The 23,186-nt window shown below is 42.3% G+C and overlaps 1 protein-coding gene and 1 long non-coding RNA gene across 9 annotated transcripts in view; one reads left to right on the forward strand and one right to left on the reverse strand.

Annotated features, from left to right (window-relative positions):
• Positions 1 to 23,179, forward strand: part of LOC111096831 — a 56,977-nt gene extending 33,798 nt beyond the window's left edge. For 2 of the 4 annotated variants that reach the window (XR_005362697.1, XR_005362700.1), the window contains 2 exons: positions 10,312 to 10,733; positions 18,074 to 23,179. This is a non-coding gene — a long non-coding RNA (uncharacterized LOC111096831). The remainder of the gene's footprint in view (positions 1 to 10,311; positions 10,734 to 18,073) is intronic. The other 2 variants (XR_005362698.1, XR_005362699.1) reach the window with 2 other exon arrangements.
• The window catches only part of PIEZO2 (piezo type mechanosensitive ion channel component 2), a 440,872-nt gene continuing 434,440 nt past the window's right edge, over positions 16,755 to 23,186 (reverse strand). For 4 of the 5 annotated variants that reach the window (XM_038543881.1, XM_038543880.1, XM_038543879.1 and 1 more), the window contains 3 exons: positions 21,915 to 21,994; positions 19,146 to 19,329; positions 16,755 to 18,306 (listed from right to left, as the gene is read on the reverse strand). In XM_038543881.1, the coding sequence (XP_038399809.1) occupies positions 18,054 to 18,306; positions 19,146 to 19,329; positions 21,915 to 21,994 (517 nt within the window). In that variant the 3' untranslated portion in view covers positions 16,755 to 18,053. Of the gene's footprint in view, positions 18,307 to 19,145; positions 19,330 to 21,914; positions 21,995 to 23,186 lie in introns of those variants that run through there. The other variant, XR_005362693.1, reaches the window with a different exon arrangement.

Consider the following 23,186-nt stretch of genomic DNA (forward strand, 5'->3'; position numbering starts at 1 on the left):
ATACAAGCTATTTAGTGGAGATGTTTTCCTAGCTTGTAAGCCTTCCTCCTTGTAATTCCTTCCCTGAAATATGTACTCCCTTTGCTGGAGCATGTTTCCTAAGTTATTCTCAAGAGGGCTCCCATACATCAACCCCAAGTCTGATGATTCTTGTTTATACTCCTCCTTGTCAATCTTTTGGCTTAGTCCTGCTTTGGTGTTTCTGTGGAGCCTGCCTGACTCCAGAGTGTTCTCTCTGCCAGATTCCAGTGTGGGAGGTGGCCTGTGGCCTGGTCGGACTCCTAAGGTGACCACTGGCTGCAAGGGTCCTTGTTCAGTCTGAGGTGCAGGCAGGCTTTGCTTTCAGTGTATCAACTTACATCAGAAGTTTTTTTCACCATCTCCCGGAGTTATTATATTTTCTTTTTTTTTTTATTTAAAAAAATATTTTCTCGGTCTCTTGTTCCAAGTGCAATGCAGAACAAAAGCTGCTTGTTATTCATTGCTGCAGGTTCAGGGCAGTGATGAACAATGTGAGCCACAGCCATCTGCAAGGTTAATTAATATTTCACTGCCTTGCATCAGTCTGGGTGCCACAAAGCAGCATAATTCATAATTTAATACTACTGCTACACAGTTCCCTAATGCACCATTAGTGTTTTAGGATGGTCTGGCCCATGGAGTGCTCTGCATATGTGCTGGCAACCTCAGAGGCCAGGCTCTGGGCAGCTTCTCTGCACCAGGGAGGGGAGAGTATGCTGCACACAGCAGCGCAGCTGATCTGTCAGCTAGCCAAAGGCACTGGGAATCCAAGAAGATTACCCTAGAACTTTCCACAGCTCAATCCACCTCTGTTTTTGCACAAAGCCTTCCTACATGGAGATGGAACGACATTCATGGACATAAAATTTTCCCACAAAGAACTTTGTTGCCACTGAGACTTTCCCCAAAACATAGAAAGATGAATGCATAATGAAAAACCGCTAGCATATGAAAAATAATTTTATCTAGTCAGATTTTAAGCAGCTGTATTTCCACACTTGGAAGGGTACTTACTTATGATTTTGCTGTTTTAGACTTCCTAAAAAGCCATAGTGATCCCCAAGTCTTGTATATCTGATTGAATACTCCATCACGTAGATAAGTCAGGATGGGGCTAAGGGATAGAGATATTCAACTCTGGCCAGGCGCTCCAGGCATCACTGCAGGTGATGTCCTTCCCTGGTGACTCCAGCCTTTTCTACTCTCACCCTCTCATATTTCCTACTCATCTCCCCTCCATATATCAAAACAGACTCTCAGAGATGATCAAACCCTTGGCATAACTTCAAGGTGATATGTTACCTTTCCTGCTGGTGCCTGCACATAGGAATTTGCTCTAGCTAAGGATAGAAAAATTTATGTTTTCTTTTAAGAATCATCTCTAGTGTAATCTGGTGGGAGGAGAATGATTTCATGTGAGGCATGAGTGCCTTCCCAGTGTGACTGAACCCATTCCAAGTGGGAGATTCACTGCATTTTCCAGTTGTGTTTGAGGCCAAGCTTCAGGCCACCAATTATGACTCCTGGATTATCATTTATTAATGAGGCTGACCAGACATTTCCAATTATTGGTTACTTGGTTCTGAGCCTGGAGACTTCCCTTGTCAGCCATTACTTTTATAAGCTTGCAAAAATTCTTCACTGTTCTCAGTAAACTTGACCTAATTTTCTTGATGGGCAACAGAGACCTACCTTCCATCTCTGGAGCTCTGGTTCCTCAAAGGCTTTAGACATCCCTTTCATGGAGGTGATGAGGACAAAAATCTGAAGCCAACTTGGCTGGAAGGATGGCAGAGCCAGCATTATTGTGCATCTTCTATATGTTATCATGATATCTGAGACCTAGAGTTATCTGGCAAGGATCCCCTTCAGGGTGGGATGGGAAGGGAGTGTCTTCAAACCTGGCCGATGTCAAAATCATCTGAAAGGATTTAAATCCATAAAGATTTGTAGACCCTGACCTCCTAAGTCATAGCCCTGGGGAGTCCAGAGTTTGTATTTTTTAACAAGAGCCAGGGTTGATTCTAATGATTAGCTAGTTTCAGGAGCCAGTCAATTAGGTGTACTGTCCTTAAACACAGATCCATGACCAATCATTCAGAATCAGCTGGGTACTGGGTAAAAAAATATATTTCTGGGCCCTGGAGCTATATGATCTGATGGTTGAGTCTTGTAGCCTTCTGAATCTACAGCATTATAAATCTCTCTGTTGATTCTGATCATCAGAAAGATCTGGAAACTCCTGGAACAGACAGGATGGATGGGGAGTGGAGGCCTGAAAGACCATGAAGGGGCTGCTGCAGTAAGCAATAAGAAGGGCTGGGGCAGAGCCACAGGATGAGAAGAACAGAGATTTAGGAGACTGGACCAGTGAGATACCTGCTGGACCTCAGATTATCTGAGGTCCTCAGCTCAAGAGAGTATTTATTACAAATATAAGGCAGGAAAGATAATGAAAGCTGAGGTGAAAATCATGATTTTGGTTTTGGTCATATTGAATGTGAGGTGCCAATGAATTATTAATATAGAATCTCTCTAAGCAGTTAAGAAAGCAGAACAGACAGAAAGGAAGTCAGATTAGACATCTAGCACTGCCAGCATGGTGAGGACATTCCATCTGTGGGCATGGATGACATTCATCATCCATGAAACCAGCTTGGAAGAGAGAATCTTCAGAAGAAAAACGGACCATAGGGAAGCTTTCAGTGCCAATTTTAAGTACTTTTAAAAGGTAACTTTGTATCTTGGGTACATGGGAATCTGCAGGAGCATTTCTGTTCCTGTTATATGATGGCTTGTCCTGTCTATGAGCTAGGACTTGGGTTCCTTATGAGAAAGATTTCACATAGTTGATTCACAACTAAGAGCCAGGCTCTTTATGTTCCATCTGTGACCCTGAAACTTCTGGACTGTTCTGAACTCCCATGATCACCTCTCAGTTTGGAAGCCGGTTGGTATCTTCTTACTTAAGGCAACAATGCCATCAATAAGCTAGAGCCTGATATCTCCTGAGTAATGGGAAGACATTTTTTAAAATGTAACCCAACTATATATAATTAAGTTCTACAACTCTACACCTACACACACATGCAAAACCAACAAATAATCTGATTAAGGAATGGGCAGAGGACCTGAGTAGGTATTTTTCCAAAAAAGACATACAGATGGCCAACAAACATATGAAAAGATGCTCAACATCACTAATCATCAAGGAAATGCAAATCGAACCCACAATGAGATCTCACTTCACACTTGTCAGAGTGACTAGAATAAAACAGACAAGAAATAACAAGTGTTGTTGAGGATGGGGAGAAAAAAAGAACCCTGTTGGTGGAAATGCAAACTGGTGCAGCTCCTGTGGAAAATAGTATGGAAGTTCTTCAAAAAATTAAAAATAGAAATACTGTGTGATCCAGTCAAAGTAGATATTTACCCAAATTAAATGAAAACACTAGTTTGAAAAGATACATACATCTTTATATTTACTGAAGCATTATTTACAATAGCCAAGATATGGAAGCAACCCAAGTGTGCATCCACAAATGAGTGGGTAAAGAAAATGTGGTATATATTCAATGGAATATTACTCAGTCATAAAAAATGAGATCTTGTCATTTGTGACAACATGGTTGGACCTAAAAGGTATTATGATAAGTGAAATAAGTCAGAGAAAGACAAATACCATATGATTTCACTTATATGTGGAATCTAAAAAACAAAACAAAAAGCAGAAACAAAGTCTTAAACACAGAGAACAAACTAAATACTGCCAGGGAGGAGGGGGGTCGAGGGTGGTGGGCGAAATAGGTGAAGGGATTGGGAGATGCAGGCTTCCAGTTATAGAATAAGTCACAGGAATAAAAGGTACAGCATAAGGAGTGTAGTCAGTGACATCGTAGTAGCGTTGTATGGTGACATAAAGGTAACCGCACTTGAGGTGAGCACTGCATAACACATAGACTTGCCCAACCACTATGCTATACACCTGAAACTCATGTAACATTGTGTATCAACTATGTGTCTATTAGAAAACATATAGCTCAACTGGGAAGAAGACGGAAATTCTTTGAGGGTAAGAGCAGAGAGATGTGTCAGTAAGGAGTGAATCCTTGCCTGGGGAGAGCCCATTCTATGTTGGGGACCGTATCGGAGGGTAGATCACCTGAAAACCTCTTTTCCCTCTTCTCCTCCATTCTGAGAAAACCAAAGCCTGCAGCCTGGCTTCCTGAGCCTTTTTCCAATCCTTCCCCCTCTCTGCCCCAAGTAGCACCTGAAAGCGGACCTAAACAGAGGATGATGACCACATACACCGAAGGCTGGAAAGATCCAAGACAGGGCCCTAGTGAAGAGTGAGCAACCTGAAGCAGCTGAGAGCTGTGAGAAGGGCATGGGGCATGGGGAGGGCACTTTATTGTGGAGGGGGCAGGCCCCTTGGCAGGTGCAGGTGTCAGATTGCCCCGTGCACTGAGCCCACGGACATGGAGAAGAGACTAGGGAGCTTCTTCCCAATCCAGCCCCTCTGGGTCGCTTCATACATTACGTTACTTGATGCAATATGGTGACCAGATGCTTTTCCAGCATCCATGCACTTGCTGACACAAGGCTGGGCTCCAGCCACCAAGCCTGATTGAGCTCACCAAAATGAAGCCGCCAAGCTGTGCTAGAATATTTTTCATTCTTTATTTTTCTAAGATTTTATTTATTTCTTCATGAGAGACACACAGAGAGGCAGAGACACAGGCAGAGGGAGAAGCAGGCTCCATGCAGGGAGCCTGATGTTGGACTTTAACCCAAGACTCCGGGATCACGCCCTGGGCCGAAGGCAAACGCTCAACTGCTGAGCCACCCAGGCGTCCCTAGAGCAATTTTCCATAACGAATCCTCTGGCTCTTTCCAGAATCTGCTCTCATATCCCAACTCTGGTCGTCTGGCCTGGAACTCATCCACATCTTCAGCTGCTCCTGCTGCACCATCCCCTCTCATGTTTGCTGGTGGTCCTTGGCCATGCCACTCTCCTGTGGGCCATTAGTTGGTGATGGAAACACCTGGGTGTCTTGCAGTTTTTCTGGGTAAAGGTGGCCTTTCTGAAGCCCTTTCCCAGACCCTAGTGGGGGACAGAGGGCAGGGAAAGAGGGGCCCAGCTCCTTACATATCATTCGCAGTTTCCATTCTCCTATGATGTTCCCTGGGACATTTAGCCTCCGTTTCTGCCTTTGGCAAAAGGTCTCAAACTAACATTTTGTTTTAACTCTAAATCTTTGCCTAACATTCCCCAAGATGGTGAGAACCTGTCCTGAGTCCTAAACCTTTGAGTACATGGGGGCTGCAGCTAGGGTGTGGGGGGGGGAGGCCTTGCCTGAGGCGCTGGGCCTGCGGCAAATGCTTGACGAAGGGCTGCGGCATGTGAAGGCTGGGGAGCCGCCGTGTCCCCCACGCAGTGCCTTATTTCCTCCTGGCTGGTGTTACTTACCAGTACTGCCCAAAAGAATGAGAATTAGAAATGTGGATGTGAAAAAAAAAAAAAATGTGGATGTGTGGAAATAAATGTTAAACAAAGACTTTGGGGGAAGACCTCTCTGCAGCCTATTAAAAATTTTCCCTGTCTACTGATTTCCTTTACCTAAAGATGCTTCTTGATGCATTGCTTTAGACCTGCAGAATAGCTGCACCCTGTGGGCATCACTGAGTGCTAGCGACATATATGCATATAGTGGTGGCACTCTGTTGGCTGCCTCAACATTCCGTCTGCATTTGCTCCTGGGAAGAGGCTGTGGAGAGGCTAAGCTTGCATTTATGTAGCTGCTCCACATATTGCAGAGTCTACCTTCCCGTAGTCTGGGTAATTGACTGTACTTCAGGAAGAACCCTTGCACAGGAGGCAGATTTTGGAGGTCTGGATAATTCTATGACAAGGGACAGTGGAAGCCATTATTGCAGCTAAGGATTAACACTGCTACCTTGTGACTTAAGTATAAAGTACTCCCAAGAGCATTCCAGCTCCTAGTAATATGGGCAAAAAGAAGGAATAGGAATTCAGAAGTTTCTAATACACCTGGTGGGATAGAAGAGCATCTCTAATGCATTTGATGGTTGGAGCTGTCAACATTGCAAATTTCTACACTCTGCAAGAAGGCAGCCCTGGCTCCCTGCCAGCCATGTCTCTCTCAGAGAGGGGATGGGGTACAAATGTGGATTTCTCCCCAATATGGCAAATGCACCAAGCCAAAGTTAACTGCTCATTGGGATATACCTCCTCATTGAGTTAATCTACCTCATGGTGGTAGACTTTTGCTTCCTTGGTGTGGACTGACTGGCTTCCCAGCCAGTCTTGGGTCAACATGACTTTCTCCATCAGTCTTCACTCAACCACCTGTGAGTTTCTGCCCTGGGTTTTGGCAACACTCTTTGTGCTTCTGAGAATATGTTTTTGCCTTAGATAACTGGGGAGATAGGAAATTTGGTCATTATGGGCAAGTTCTGTGGGTCCTACTGATTTTTGGACTCTTTAGAAAACGAAACACAATCAGAAACTTGGTGTTGGATTGGATTGTCATTTGAAGGACCAAAAGAATCTGTGAAGACAACACAAGGTGTTTTCCTGAAGTGATCTCAGTTTCTCCAAGGGGCTGAGAATACCTCTCCCTGAGACTGATCAGAATCAGAAATTGGTAGAGGGCTTTAATCTCTTTGACTTTTAACTCATAGTCTTTGGTTCTTGGACATTGACTTGATTTAATTTTCTAACTTCTGTTCTCACTGAAAAAATTATAAGAAGAGGTTTATTGTTATATTTGGAACATTTCTGTGGTAGCATTTTATTTGTGAAGAATCTTAATATTATCATTTCATTTCACGAAGACCCTCACCTAAATATGTCAGCCAAAGTATGTGGACATAGTTTGTTGGAGAAAATTGTTTAGGGATTGAAATTTTGGTCTTAGGTATACAGCAGTACAGAACTTAACCAATAGATTGTTCTGAGCTACTTCAGAACCTTGGGGGGCCAAAATCTGGACTAACTTTTGGAGGCCCCATGAAGACGTCCCAAAAAGCAATGTGGTTGGTGTTGAAGGATGGGCTCATTAATATGGATACAGGAGGGTGAAGAGGGTTACTGATCTGGCTTCCCCTTCACCAATGGGATGGCCATAGCCTTGGCTGACCAGAGGCTAGTGATTAAGCCTAAGGGGTTAAGAAGAAAACCTGAGAAGACTCCCTCCACCACCCTCCATACTCTATGGTTTTTTTTCCACAGGGAGGATTGTCATTACCAAAATATTCCTGATCTCTTTCCACTTTCATATTTATTCCCCCAATATTACAGATGATACTTATTAAAACTATTATTAGAGCAGTTTTATGTTCAAGGCAAAATTGAAGGGAGGATGCAGGGATTTCCCATATACTCCTGGCCCCAACACATGTGCAGCTTTCCCCATTTTCCACACCTCCCACCAGAGTGTTGCCTTTGTTGCAATTGGCACATCATAATCACCCAGAATCCATCATTTACTTAAGGGTTAACTCTTGGTTTTTATACATTCTGTGGGTTTGGACAAATGTATAATGACTTGTATCCATCATTACAGTATCATACACAGTGTTTTCACTGCCTTCCTTGTGTTGCGCTCTCCCTACAATACCCCTTCCCCACCTCACCCCAGGCAACACTGATCTCTTTACTGTCTCCATAGTTTTGTCTTTTCCAGAATGTCATATAGTTGGAATTGTACAGTAGATAGCCTTTTCAGATTGGCTTCTTAAAAGCATAATAATATGCTTTTAACTTTCCTCCATGTTTCTATTCAAGGCTCGATAGATTATAATACTGAATAATATTGATGGATACATTGTCTGGATGTATCCATTCACCCACCAAAGGACATCACAGTCACTTCCACCTTTTGACAATTATGCTAAAGCTGCTATGTGCAGGCTTTTTTGTGGACAAAAGTCTTCAACTCCTCTGGGTAAATACCAAGGGGTGTGATTGCTGAATCATGTGGTAGGAGTATGTTTAGTTTTACAAGAAACTGCCAAATAAATAGTCTTGCCAAGTGGCTGTGCCATTTTGCATTTTTACCAGAAATGAATGAGAGTTCTTATTGCTCTACATCCTTATCAGCATTTGGTGTTGTCAGTGTTCTCAAGTTTGGCCATTCTAATAGGTGTGTAGTGGCATCTCACTGATCTTTCAATTTGCATTTCCCTCATGATATATAATAAGGTTGATATCTTTTCATATGTTTATTTGCCATCTATAGATCTTTAGTGAGGTTTCTGTTAAGGTTAAGATTAAGGTTTGTGGCCCATTTTTTAATCAGGTTGTTTATTTGTTTGTTTGTTTATTTATTTATTTATTTTAGGTTGTTTATTTTTTAATGTTCTTTATATATTTTGGAAAAATATACTTAAGGTTTTTGGTCCATTTTTTAATCAGGTTATTTGTTTATTTATTTATTTATTTTAGGTTGTTTATTTTTTAATGTTCTTTATATTTTGGAAAAATATACATTAAGGTTTTTGGCCCATTTTTTAATCAGGTTGTTTATTTGTTTATTTATTTATTTATTTATTTATTTATTTATTTATTTTAGGTTGTTTATTTTTTAATGTTCTTTATATATTTTAGAAACAGTCCTTTATTAGATGTGTGCTTTGCAGGTTTTTCCTCCCAGTCTGTGGCTTGTCTTCTAATTCTCTTGATACCGTCTTTCAAAGAGCAGTTTTTAACTTTAATGAATTCCATCCAGTTTATCAATGATTTCTTCCATGGATTGTGCCCTTGATGTTGTATCTAAAACGTCATTGCCACACCAAAGTCATAGAGGTTTTCTCCTATGTTATCTTCTAGAAGTTTTACAGTTTAATGTTTTATAGTTAGATCTGTGATCCTTTTCGAGTTAGTCTTTGTGAAGGTGGCAGGTGACATCTCCGCTGTCCCTCCCTTTTTCCTCTTGCTTCAGAGCTGTTTTCAGAGCCCAAGAAGGCAAAACAAGGGCTCTTAATTGGGCCTCCCTAAATTTTCAACATGTGTTACTTGCTTTGCTGTTTTTCTTTTTCCCATTAAAATGTCACCTCCACAACAGCAGGGTTCTCCAAAGCCAGTAATTTCCAACTTCTTTAAAAGTCAGAATGACCCTTTAAGCATTTAAGACTCAAGGTGTTCAAGCCCTACATCCTCAGATTTGGGTTGACAAGCCCCGAGGGGATTGCAAACCTGAGAACTTGTATTTTTATGTAAACTCCACTCAGTTACCTGAGGTGCTTCAGAGGTTGAGTATCAGCCTGTTGCATATGGAATAATCCCAGGAATTGCTGAGGCTTGAGGTTAGAGGTGAGAAACTGATCACAGTCAGATATTTCTGCTTTCTTAGGAAAACTGGCTATTTTTTTTATTCAATTATACATCCATTATGAACTCAAACTTTCTGATTTGGGAAAGATTACAAAGGAAATAGAAAATTAATCATTTACAAGATACTAAATATATCAACCTGCAAATTGTAGTGTTTATACTTTTTGATAGGACCAATTTCAGAGCACACAATCTGTAGGATCTCATGGGATTCTAGTTACTGGACTGGAGACTAGTAGTCTGTGACTATACTGTAATTATAAAATATTTAAGCCTTTCTTCAAGAGTAGAGCATGGTAGATCAAAGTGCTGGGTCTGAGAGGCTGAAAAAAACGAGCATGTCCAAGAAGCCTACGGCCTGATGAAATGACTGTTTCTCGTCTCCACCCTCATGTTCTTGATGCTACCTGATGGTAGCAGGTTCAAGCATACCACACTGTTACTTTCTTCCACACTTGGCTGGAAGGACTGTGATTCAGATGAGGAACATTAATTTATTTCACCAGGTGGCTTTTATTCAATAGACACCTGTAGACATCATGACACCTTGTTCAGATATGTTTCTCAAGTAAATTAATATTCTAATCTTGACCAACTAACTCCTTTGTTGTAAACATTAAGTCCCCAGGCAACTACAAAGGGAAAAGTAGGGACAGCATATAAGAATAACTTATTCATTCTTAACAGATATTCTTAAGCATTTTATAAATGATCATTATATTAAGATTAGTATTTTATTTCACATGTAAAAAGGTTACTTGGGAATAATCTTCTTCCAGGTTTTCATATATTTTTCCTTGTCTTCCTTCATAATGACTTCCTTTGTAACTAGAAGATTGGGGGGATTTGGTTACATAGCATGGTGGGAAGTATGGGTTATGAACACTGGCTATGCCCCACTGGGAAAAACATTTAAACTCTTTGTGCCTTAGCTTCTCATCTGTAAAATGGAAAAAACAATACCTACCCCTTGGGTTTTCTATGAGCACTAGAAGAGATAATCTATGTGAAGCCCTCAGCAAGGAACCTGTCTCCACTAAAATGCCAGCACATGCTTGTTGTTTCTTTGGAAGACATGGTAAAGGAGGAAGGCACCAGGAATCCACATGTCAGAGAGCACTTCAATCTCACTTTCAAATGTTCTTCTGGAAAGTCCATCACAATCAGGAATAGAGAGACTACCTCCATTCTGGAAGCAGATTGATCTCCTTTTCTCCTTGCATTTTGGCTGGTCCACGGAGTAGACTTGCCCAAGGGAAGGATGACACCTCAGTGACTCAGGAAAGCTCTTTTCCTACATATGGTTGAGAGCAAGTGACCAGACTCTGGAGGGACTTGGGCTTGGCTTATCCAGGTGAGCATAGGCATGAGTGACCCTGGAACAGGAGGGGAGGGGTGGGTTGTCTTCCCTTTGATAGCACGGACTTTGAAGCATGTATGCTTCTATCAGTGTAAGTGAAATGGGGTAACTGGTGAAGGGCAAATAAGATCAACTGTCAGTGTCAAAACATATACTTCCCATCTCATTTTGGCGATTTCTTTAAAATGCATGATATTGAAATGCAATCTATTAAATCATTGATCCTTATGGTAACATTTTTCTATATTGCCCATATCTGTAGCATTATCCTTCATCCGAGCTCATTTATTACTATCAAAGAATACAGAAAGACCAGGCTATCAAGCCAAAAATCAGATTCTTAGGTTGAAAAATAATCCTGAGACCTCCTAAAACTTTACCAATTGCCCACGTTTGACTTGGCTGTGCTCACCCACCTGGGTGACGTGCAGAGGAAGTCACCTCCATCACCCTTTCTCCCATTATGTGAGAAGTTCAGTGGTACCTCTATGTGCCAAAGGGTGCATCTCACTGTGCATTCCCTGCTCCCACCCCAGAAACTCGGTAGTGTGGGAAAGAAATACTGTGGGGCCACACAGATGGGATTGGGGAAGAATTGCTCAGTCATAACTAATCTTACCCCAAATATACCAAAAAGGTATTCAGGAATCTAAGGGCCCAGTGAGGTCTGACAGGTGGGGGTGCTCACATTGGCAGCGTAGTGAAGAGCCGACCAAGGCTAGGTCAGGCAGGAACAGAGGCTGATCAAAAGGAGACTTCAGTGGAGAGGTTGTGCCAGCAGGAGGCTGGGCTTGTCACGGAAAGGTTGGGTTCCAGTAGAGGCTGGGTTTCCAGTGGGATGGCGGGGTTCTGACAGGAGGCTGGGGTATGGGCAGCAGGTGTGCTCTAGCAAGGCTGGCAAGGTTTTAGCAGGAAGGCTGGGAGTCACACAGAGCAGACAGTATTCCCAAGGGAAAGAAATCAAGTCCTTGATCTATTTATGCTGTGGGCAGGTACCCAAGCTTCTTTCTGTCTCTGATTCCTCATGCTTTTAGCACAGGGGTTTGCACATAATAATAAGAGCCAACACCAATCGACTCATTCTTGCCCTTCTCCATCTTCTTCCTATTATTATTCTTTATATTATTATTATTATTATTATTATTATTATTTTATGAGTGGCTCTTATATCTGTCTCCACCAATCTTTCTTGGGCTCACTGTGATAGTAGAGTCTGGGTGCAAGAGGCTAGGAATTTTTATCTTGCTTTCCTTGAACACTTGAAACACACAGTCAGTGGCTGCTCCCAGAGTCCCGGGATGATTCCAGAAGTTCCTTTCTTTCCACAACTTCCCACCAGAGCCCTAAGTACTCCCCCCACCTTTCCTTACCACCACTGGCCCCACATGTGCTATCAATACATGCCTTTCTTCTGGAAAGCCATGAAATGGAAACCCACCCATGAAAGTCTCTGGCCCAGGACTTAGTCTTCCATAGAAGATAAAATAGTGAAAGGGAATAAAGGGGAAAGGAGAAGAAATAAGTGGGAAATATCAGAAAGGGAGACAGAACATGAAAGACTCCTAACTCTGGGAAACGAACGAGGGGTGGTGGAAGGGGAGGTGGGCGGGGGGTGGGGGTGACTGGGTGGCGGGCAATGAGGTGGGCACTTGATGGGATGAGCACTGGGTGTTGTTCTATATGTTGGCAAACTGAACACCATAAAAAATAAATTTATAAAAAAAAAAGAAGAAAAGATACGGGGTCCCAAAGTCTTATGCAGATTTAAACTTTAATGGCTTTAGAAGTATGAATGCTACAAGCTTGGAAAAGGCCCTGCTGTGAAGGAGAAATATTTGATATTTTAAGATGCTACTATCTTTCTTAGTGTATTCAAATTACCACTGTGCAGTGCCGGCGGTTCTAGTCAGTCTTCAAATTGCAAACCCTGAGCAGAAGGAATTGAAAGGGCTGCATTTGCAGATTGTTCAAGAACAGGAATCCAGTGGCTGACCTGCCTTGACTCACCACCACACGAGTGATGGAGGTGGGAGTGAGTCACGCAGAGGCCTCATCTTTGTGGGTGCTGGCCTGGAAGAGGACATCCTCACATTGTTGCACATGTGGGATAAAAACTAAAATGTAGGGGAACCCTGGGTGGCGCAGCGGTTTAGCGCCTGCCTTTGGCCCGGGGCGCGATCCTGGAGACCCGGGATCGAATCCCACGTTGAGCTCCCAGTGCATGGAGCCTGCTTCTCCCTCTGCCTGTGTCTCTGCCACTCTCTCTCTCTATCATGAATGAATAAATAAATCTTAAAAAAAAAAAAAAACTAAAATGTAATATTCAAAATTCACAAAGCTGAGGGGTGTCTGGGTGGCTCAGTCAGTTAAGCATTGGACTCCTGATTTCGGCTGAGGTCTTGACCTCAGTGTCACGGGATTGAGTCCCATATGGGGCTCCAAGCTCAGTGGGGAGTCTGCTTGAGATTCTCTCTCCCGTTGCCCCTCTCACTGCTCTCCTTCTCTCTAAAAACAAAACCTTAAAAAAATAAAAAAGCTGAAGAGGCATACAGTATTTAAAGAACTAAACATTTAAATGATGATTTCTGTAAGCTTGGAACATTTCCACTTTTAATTCATTTCTGGGACACCCTGTATAGAGCCTTGCAGAGCTATCATCAGGGAGAAAAATAAGGATCTCTGTACCCAACCCAGGAAGTCAGAAAAAGAATAAAGAATAACACACACACACACACACACACACACACACAGAGACAAAGAAAAGAAGGAATAAGAAAGGTAGAAACAGAGATTTCTAAAGCAAAAGCAAATACACAATAGGGAAGATTACCAAATGCTCCTTAAAAATATGAGCAGGGTAGATGGACAGGCAAATTTGATAAATAAAAATACCTGTGAACATAACCATAGATATTTATGACTTAAAACAATGCTCTAATTAAAAATATCTTATTTAAAAAATACCCCTTACTCCAAACAATGTAGACTTCTGAGAACCAATCACTTCTGCACACTGACTGTCCTAAGGCAACTTTATACCAAATAATTGATCTAAGCAGGCCAATGAGATGTAAGGCTATTATCTCTAATCGTGAAATTAATTGTGTTCTTCCTTGTTGAATGTTGTGTTTCAAGGCTGTGTTTAGAGGAATTAGGACAGGTAAAAGCAGCAGCAACCTGAGACCAGCAAGGACAAACCCCACAGACTTCGTGGCAGCAACAAGACATCTGTGGAGCAAACCCTATGCAGGAGGCAGAAGATAGAAGCAAGAGACCATCTGGCAGAGCTGGGATCAGGCCCCCCCGTGGCAACAATCATGATCCCTGGACACCCTAGGAGGGGATTCTACAAGTCCTCACACTGGGATGAAGGCAGGGGGTTGGTTAGCAGCATGGATAGCAGCAAGGCAGGTTGGGCCCTTGAACTTGCAAAGCTAATGGACTGAAACTGCCTCCCGGGACCAGACCCCATGATGTGGGGACACTGCTGGGGATAGAGAGAAGCAGAATGGGTCAGCACTGGGAGGAGAGGCCCATGTAGGTATGGGTGGGGAGAGCAGTGGCAAGAGCCTCAGAATGCAGGGTGAATCTGTGGACACTCCAGGACCATGGACTCCAGCATCATGGAGGTAAAGGAGCCATCTTCATACCCAAAAGTTAGGAAAACTAATGTCGCACACAAAGGAGCCACCGAGAAAGGCTGCACTTAAATATAATATCAATTATATTTATCAGTAAATATTTTTTTTATCAGTAAAAAAAAGTAAGAAGCAGGATCACATCCTTAGAGACCAAAAAAGTTTACCAGAAAGACATACCCACAAACTGGGTAAAAACTATAACGTAGTATTTCAAGAAGAACTAAGATCAATTAAGAAGATAATAGAGGATATTAAAGAACAATAGAAATCAGGATTTGAAAACTAGTGAAAAAGGCAAATAATTATTTTAGAAAGCATAATTAAACTAGAAGGACAATAAGACAGTTCTAGCATGGGACACGGTCATCTTATGGACAGGGTCGCCTTACACATGGGGTCATCTTATGCTCAGAGTCACCTTATGGGCAGGGGTGGCTGACCCAGGCCACCAGAGAGGGGAAGGCCATGGCTACACAGCACGGGTGTGAGGGATATGCTAGTGCTCAGTGGCCCCTGGGGTACTTAGTGCTCCACACTTGGACTGAATGGTAAAGAGGTAAATGCAGCAGCTGTGACCAGAGCAGGGTGGTAACCAGGATGGGGGGCCTCCTAGGATTGAGGCCTTTCTCCCCCTGCCAGGCTCCCTGCCTAATCAGAACAGGGGCTGGACGAGGGTGAGGGGCGCAGGTGGTGGAGGGGGTAGATGATGACTGTCACGTCCGGTGACGGCAGCTGCAGCAGCGGAGGCTGGAGTTACCACATCTTACTCTTCCCTTGTGTGAGAAGCAAGACCTCGTGATCTCATTACAGGAACCTGGGAGTCTGAGTGGCCCAAGGATAGACAGGGGTGGGTACTGCAACTGCTGTGACCGCCCTCTGCACGCCCACATGCCCGTGCTCAGGGCTCAGGGCTGTGCCCCTCCTTAATGGGAGTGAGCTCTGGCCTCATCAGCGCCCACACAGGCAGAGGCTGTGACAATGGCTTGCTGGTGCCAGCCTCCAGGTGCCACGTCTTTGCTTGAGACAAGGAAGAACCACCCCAGGTCCCGACTGCCCGGAAGGGCTGGGTGCGACTCACGCTTTGTCTGATCTTCGCTGACCACTGTCACTCCTGGGACCACTGCCCCAAATGTCCTTTTGGACCCACAGCCCTGAAATGTGGCTGTTCATTTCAGAGGCCATCTCCAGAGAACCCAATCTGAGGTGGCAGGCTCCTCTCACAAGGAGGGTCTACTGGGCTAGGGTGTAGAGTGTGGCTGGGTATGGTAGGATGATCCCCTCATGTCGTCAGATATGTGAGGCTACGAGGGGAAGGGACCTGGCCTGGGGGTTCCCTGCCCACGGAGGCTGGGCCAGCACTCATAGACCTCCTGGGGATCTGACATTTCCACCCTAGCACATGCCTCCTTGGAAGAAGCACTTCCCTTCTACAGTTCTTTATTTCGATCTTTTAGATTTACTTCTACATTTTCCCCTCTGACACACGGGGAAGCTTTCTCTTGAACCCTGGAAATTGTTCTCTTGAGGAACACTACCATTCTGGTATACTTGGCCTTTACATTTTCTTCTCAGGAGCATTTCCTACTTCTCCTCTTTCCTAAATATATCATAATGTGCTCTCTGGAAATTCCCTTGAATTGATATATTTTTTAAAGATTTTATTTATTTATTCATGATAGACAGAGAGAGAGAGAGAGAGAGAAAGAGAGAGAGAGAGAGAGAAAGAGAGAGAGAGAGAGAAAGAGACACAGGCAGAGGGAGAAGCAGGCTCCATGCAGGGAGCCTGACGCAGGACTCGATCCCAGGACTCCAGGATGGTGCCCTGGGCCAAAGGCAGGTGCTAAATCTGCTAAATCGCTGAGCCACTCAGGGATCCCCAAGTTGATATTTTTAAAAGAAAGAATTCACAACCAGAAATATGCTCAATGATTCTTCCTGTTGTTGGGAAATCAGAACATGGTCTAAAGAGTTCCCCTAAGGGGTCTGAGTTTATTGCAACAATGACTAGAGGAGTTGATTCCTGCAGAGTGGAAGCATGCTGGCTCTCATGTCTGAAGAACAAATACGCACTGATTCTCTAGAAGACGCTGAACGTCGACGCTGAACATCATTTGAACTCTTCTATTTCTTTTAAAGCTCCATATTCACTGTAACTCTTTAGAAATCAATTTATTACCAGTTGTGTTCTGCTTATATTATTCACGAAGAATAATATAATCTCATTATTCAGATGAGAAAGACAAAATAATAAAACCAACAAGAAGTGAATTCTTCTCTCAGTTGATTTTTTTAACACCTTGTGCATAGATAGTATTGAAAACAATTATTTTTTCTACTTTATGCAAAAGAGGCAGAATGAAGAACATTCTTGAAATGACTTTGCAAGATGTGCTTTATTTTAAGTCAGTCCTGAACCCAAACTACATAGGATCATTTTTTTTTACTTATTCTAGTCCATTCGATGATTCCTCACAAACTATATTTTAATATGGAATGAAAACTACATTTCAATCATAAATTTTCATGCTACATTGTTATTTAACGAAGAGGTTGTATTACCAATAATAATTTAAGAAAAGGCCATTTTTTATTTCCCCAAGCTCAATATACATATTTCTTTCATAATTATGAACTTAAAAAACCCGTCTCAGATGTAAAAATGTGAATTGGAATATGTAAACTCTTTGATATACCTGAAAAACAGGAAGGAAAATGTCACATACTGGAAAACACCATTGCCTTAAATCACCGAAATGGGAAAAAAGCGTGTTAAGGGATGGAGAAAGGTAGAAGAGCGTTCATGACCTCCATTAGTAAAGAGTTACAAAGTCAGTATTTTCCACATCCAGCTGGGTGCCATTTTTATCTTTCTACCTGGAGCCTGTGTCTGACGAGGAGCAGGAACTCTGAAGCAGAACAGTCACCACCACTGAAGCCAGTCACTAGCTGGGCCTCAACAAAGACAGTGTCCACATATTTATTTTGCTGCTTTTTTTTTTTTTTTCCTGAGAAGTCACTGGTGTTTAATGAAAAGATTTTTTTTTTTATTAGTCTTCAGTTAAGATAAGGCAGTAAGAGTGTCACTAATGTTAACTTTTTGCTTAGAATGAGGCTTATCCTTCCTCTGGCATCTTCATGGGTCTTTGGCTCCCTTTCTCCCTTCGTCCCCCCAGAAATCTGTTCAGGAGTTTCAGCCTCCTATTGCTGTTGTGTATTTTTGGGGTATGCTGAGGCCCATCATTTCTCCTCACAGCAGATTCCCTGTTGGTGACACAGCACAACGTAGGGCATCATAACATCTTTTCTGGAAGGGTGCAGTCCCTGCACAGAAGAACATGTGTGTCTTTCCTTCTTCCTTCTTCTCTCCTGTTTCTCTGAGGGAGGAGACCCATAAGTGACTCCTTTGCATAGTCAATCAGAATGCAAGACACTGTTGACTAAAACATAAAACAAGTAGCCCTGATTTTGGAGAAATGGAATTACAAATAACTTTTTCAACAGGCGCCTTCATCTGCAAGGTAGCTTAGACTGCAAAAGGAAGTCAGCTCCTTTTGACCACCTGTCAGAAGAGAAACCATTTCCATCCAACTAGAAATGCTTAGCTCTTATGAGAATATTGTGCTTTTTAAAAAATTCAAATGTTCACTTGATTTGCAGTCTGTGTCTCAAGGTATCAATTTGTTTTTTCTCTAGTCCATTTGATCATGGTTTCTGGGGATCGGTACAGGAAGATTAATTTGGCATAGAGATCTTCCTCTAGTTCCAGTTCTCCTGTCTCTCGAACTAAAAAAATATCCGTGCACAACTTCAGGATTCGATCCACGTTTGGAAGCTCTTCAAACATGATGGAGTGAGAAATTCCACTGAAGAATTCACGGACAAACTTCCCAATCACAAGGACCACTGAAGCATATAATCCCATGATCCTGAAACAAAACAAAACATTAAGTAGAAATTGTATCTGCCAGTGAAATACAGTTAACAGAACACAACTAAAAGAAAAACAGTATTTCCCTCAAACTCCAAAGAAGGTATGATAAACTTATCAAAGCTTGGAGTTTTTCCCTTACAGAACTGTAAGATCTGAAAAATGAAAGTTAAAAAAAAAAATCTCAATTCTGGAGATAACCAATGTTAACAGTTTTCAGGGAAGAACTTCATGTGGGTTTGCTGCATATATTATATAAAGAAAGCACATAATACATTTGATAGAAATGCAATTGTATTATTTACACTTTTCTGCACCTAGATCTTTATTTTTATAATATAATTTTGCATAGACAATGAGTTCTTAACAGATTTTCATGTCTTCTTGGGGATGTATGTGTCCTAGAATTTGAGCATCAGAACACTGTGAAATGGTAGTGTCAGACCATTCTGGACATTGGACCACATCCCAAACTGTGATGTCTAATTGAGGCCATGTTTGCTAAGGTTAGAAGGCAATCTAAACAGAAAAGAGGTAATCGTACATCAATTTCTAAGTTTGAACACTGAATGGCGTTAAATGTAACAGGAAGATGTAGAGTGAAGAAACTGGAAATATGACTTCCTTGTCCTGAAGGGTGTTACTCACACCAGGCATTTTGACTTCTTTGGGACTCTGGCTCTTCATTTTTTAAAACAAAGGGCCAATGACCTGTGAATTTTAATGGTGCAGCTGTTAAGTTCAAGAATTCTAGGAAGATACAAGGCTTCCCATTGTCAATTTTATATGATACAGAGGTAGACTCCTATAACTGTTAACTGTGACATAAGTTCTTACCCATAGCCAGCCAGGAACCCCAGACTCGGGGGGCTGACTTTGTCATTGAAGACCACCAGTTCCAAGGCCTGAGCATGCTGATTGTATATTCGATTTCCAGTCAGGTTGAGAACCCACCACTCACTGTTAGTTTTAGTTGTGTTGTCTCTGGACAAAGTGATGGTGATATTCATGAAATTATTTTCTGGAAGAGGAGAAAAATGAAATCAAGTTAGCATGAGAATATTAGAATTTAATGCACATAAACAGTCCTCCCTCAGATGGCAAAACCTGGTTACTGCAATCCATAGCTTATGATGCCAGGATAAATAGGACACAGGGACCTGTTGTTAACAATGGGAGTGTTGAAAGAAAAGTGGGCCCTAGGTGAGCATAATGTTTCTCTTTGTCACTAGACAGCTCACTGTTGCTAAGTACACATGGCAGCCACATCACAGGGAGAGAGAGGGAAGACCAATCACCTAAGTATCTTCACTGATAATTCCGAAGAACTAGTTAGACATTTAAAACCCCAAATCACTAACTTTTTATTGAATTGACTAATTTAATCCTATGACCAGCATTTATTGAGTGTCTTCTAGGAGAAGGCCCTCTGTTAGGTGATAAGGGGTTACAAAGTTGCATACAGCATGATTCCATATCTCAATGGGAATAAGCCATGTATACAAGCACAACTAATGGGAATATGGCAAGCACTGCAAGACCTGCATTGACAAGGTCTGTTATGGAGAGTCTACTTTTGGTTGGTAGTATCCATGAGGGCTTCCCAGAGGAGATGACTTGTGAGCTGAGTTTTGTGGAGTGAGAACTTCAGTAAGTGGCGATGGAAGGGAAGAGGAGGCTATTTCAGGAAGACTGGATGGCATGAGGCTCAGTAATGTTCTGAAAATCCATGATGCGTGGTTCATGATTACTTTTGTTGGAGCACAGGGTCAATATAAAAGAACAGTTAAAGGGTGAACAAAAAGCTTGAAATTTTTTGAGTAGGTCTTTCTAGGAAAATGCCACCCTTGCCAATGACAATAGAGCCTCCACTGAGAATCATGGTCGTGAGCTGTAAACTCTGTGAGCATGGAGCCATGTCTGCATTATTTCCTACTCAATTCCTGGAGCAAAGGAATCTAGGATAGTGCCTAGAAATGAATAACTATTGGATGGATGGATGGATGGATGGATGGATGGTGAGGAAGGAAACTGGTAAAGATAAAGAAAGAAGCATGTGAACGATGTAGAATGCTCAGGAACAAAAAGAACCTTGGTTCTGAAGTCTAGAGATTTTTGAGAGGGGACATCTGGCCCAGGGTTGAATCTGGTTTTTCCACATACTGGTTGTATAGCCTCTGCTGAGCAGTTTGCACCCTGAGCCTCTGTTTCCTCCTTTGTAAACTGGTGATAACCACTAACCTATGCTAAATATGCCTTGTGGTAAATATCAGACATAACTCAGGAAAGCTCATCAGAGAAGGTGTTGTATTGGCAGGACCTGAGAGCACCAAGACCGTGTGATCTGGGGAAGAAGGATTTCATTGCCTGGACCTCAAATGACACAGCTGACAAGCCTGTGTTCAAGGAGAACAGAACACGTAGCTGAGAAAAGGGAAACAGGGGTGAGGAGAGGCTGAGAATCTGGGCACAAGGTGAGGCTGATCTTGGAGGGAGGGGCCCTCCATCTTCCTGAGGCTGAAAGGAACTGGGGAGATTGGTGAAAACTTGAGACCCATTGCTAGGGAAAGGGAAGCAGCTGAAGGAGTGGCCTGGCAGGTTTGCGGGGTCATCTGCTGAGGTGGAGCAGGTGTGAAGGACCCACTGAAGGACAGAAGGGTTTCAGAGGGCATGATGTTGTTGAGAAATCTGGCTCTTGGACTAAACATTTCCAGAACTATTTGGACTGAAAGGGAAATACCAAAGTTGTCAAGGCATCTTACAATTATCATGTAAGACATAAGTATTATTGACTGTTGAGGGAGAAAAGCATAGAGATGTGGGGCCCCACCCATGCTCATCTTCTGAACCTGCCCCTGCCTCTACTTCACGTGATCTCCATGGGGGCTTCTAGCTGTTTATTTACATCTCTATCTTTCCAGCTAAACATGAGCCACGCAAGGCTCTCCAGTGCCTGGCGCACTGCCTGGTGACCATGAGCAACCCACGTTGGCAAAGGAAAGAACACGATTTGGATGACTGCATTGTCCTTCTATCTTTAACATATGTTCACATCTTCTCTGATCCAGGCAATTGATGAAGTCAAACAATGCTTGAAATAATTAAATTACTTAATTAAATAATTACATAACTAAATAATTAATGCTTAAGAATCCCCAAACATCAACGTACTACTGTTGTTTTGGGTAAATATAGTCCTTGGAGGCTAGCACGGATACTTGACCACCCTTGAATTGAATCAAGTACATTCCCTGCTCCATTTTTATTGTTCTTATTGTAGGGCCATCATATTTAACATTGCATGAAACCATTTTCTGCCCAAGATATGGATATTAATAGAAATAAGTAAACAGACTGATTAATCAGTAACCTAAGCTGCTAAATGTGGATTTGAGCCAATCATGTTCTAGAGTGATGAACACAATGAAGAATATGGCTTCTGGTGATGGACTGGTTTCTTCTAGCTGTCACCACAGCTGGGAGTCTTAGGCTTCCTGTAAGCTGTGTCTCACAGGGAAAGGACACTGGAAAGCAGCTCAGGAAAGGCTGAAAATGCAAACTGCAGGCATTGAATAAAGTTCTGAAACAATTCCTTCTCATTCTTACCAGACAAAAGTTGCTTTATAGGTTTTGAGTTCGAATCGCTAGGTGCTTTCACATAATATGGGTAGATCTTTTCTATAGTCCTGTATGTTAAGAAAAAAAAAGGGGGGGGGGGGAAGTAGTTAAGTTTTAGTTGTTTTGTCCACATAAAATAGATTTTTTTGTTGTGAACTTTGACCTCATATCAAACAAATAATGGTGAGTCTCTGTACATCTACACAATGTGATGTCATCACAGTTTATGGGTTCCATTATAATCAGAAATCTCTGAAGCCAAACAAATCACCAGGTTCTCTTCAAATAATCACGCAAACTCTGTACATGAGCTAGTTAATGGCTTAAAAGCTGCTACAGAGAGTTTCCATGTCTGGGACTGTTTCTGAGGCAAGGGGCTGTCTTTCCTGCTAGGATCAATGTCTATGCTCTGTGTAAATATATAATTATATCTATAATCAAGTGGACTTCATGAATCCATTGAGTGACAAGAGTGAGTCTCAAGGAGAGGACTGGTGGCCTGAACCTAATCCCCCTTCTGCCAAGGACAAATGGAGTGACCTGCTCACATCCTTCTAGACTTGCTCTCTCAAGGGAAAATGATGGGGGAGGATGTGACAATCTTTGAGGTTCCTTCAACTTTAGTGATTAAAAAAGGCTGTTTTAGGGAACACGTGTGAGGACTTCAGCATGGTGGCTCTTATACTCAATGCATTAGTCGGGCCAGGGCTAACTGGAGGTCAGAACCAGGCACTGGCCGGTGAATGTCTGGAATACTTCATTTAGCAATTTTGTACCAATAGCATTTCTTCTACTAGTTCTCATATTAGAATCTAAACATCACATCTTGGATTTGTTTGAAGTGAAGTACTTACTTATATGTCAGGATAATATATTAAGATAAGTTTTTTTTCCCCAAGTTTCCTTTTACCCCTTGTCTTCCCCATATCCCCCATCCACTAGCCAGGCATTCAATGACCCCAGGCCAGGAATAATAGTAGAAGAGGGGTCTCCCAGAGACTTTCCTTGGCTTTTGGTGATTATGGTCAGATAAGAGCAAGCTTTGCTACCCAGAGACAAGATCAGTACTTCCAGGGCAAAGTGGACAGAGAATGGGAAAGGAGGGAAACAGAGCTGCTTTAATGCAACACAAGTCCTCCAAGTAGAGATTTACTTGAGTTACTGAAGAATGAAGAAAGGTGAATTTCCTGCATATGTGAATTTGCAGATGGAGATTTTGTACCAGATATATCCATCTAATAAAGCTAATTTACAGGAGCA

The sequence above is a fragment of the Canis lupus genome, chromosome 7, assembly GCF_011100685.1.
Source record: "Canis lupus familiaris isolate Mischka breed German Shepherd chromosome 7, alternate assembly UU_Cfam_GSD_1.0, whole genome shotgun sequence".
NCBI lineage: Eukaryota > Metazoa > Chordata > Mammalia > Carnivora > Canidae > Canis > Canis lupus.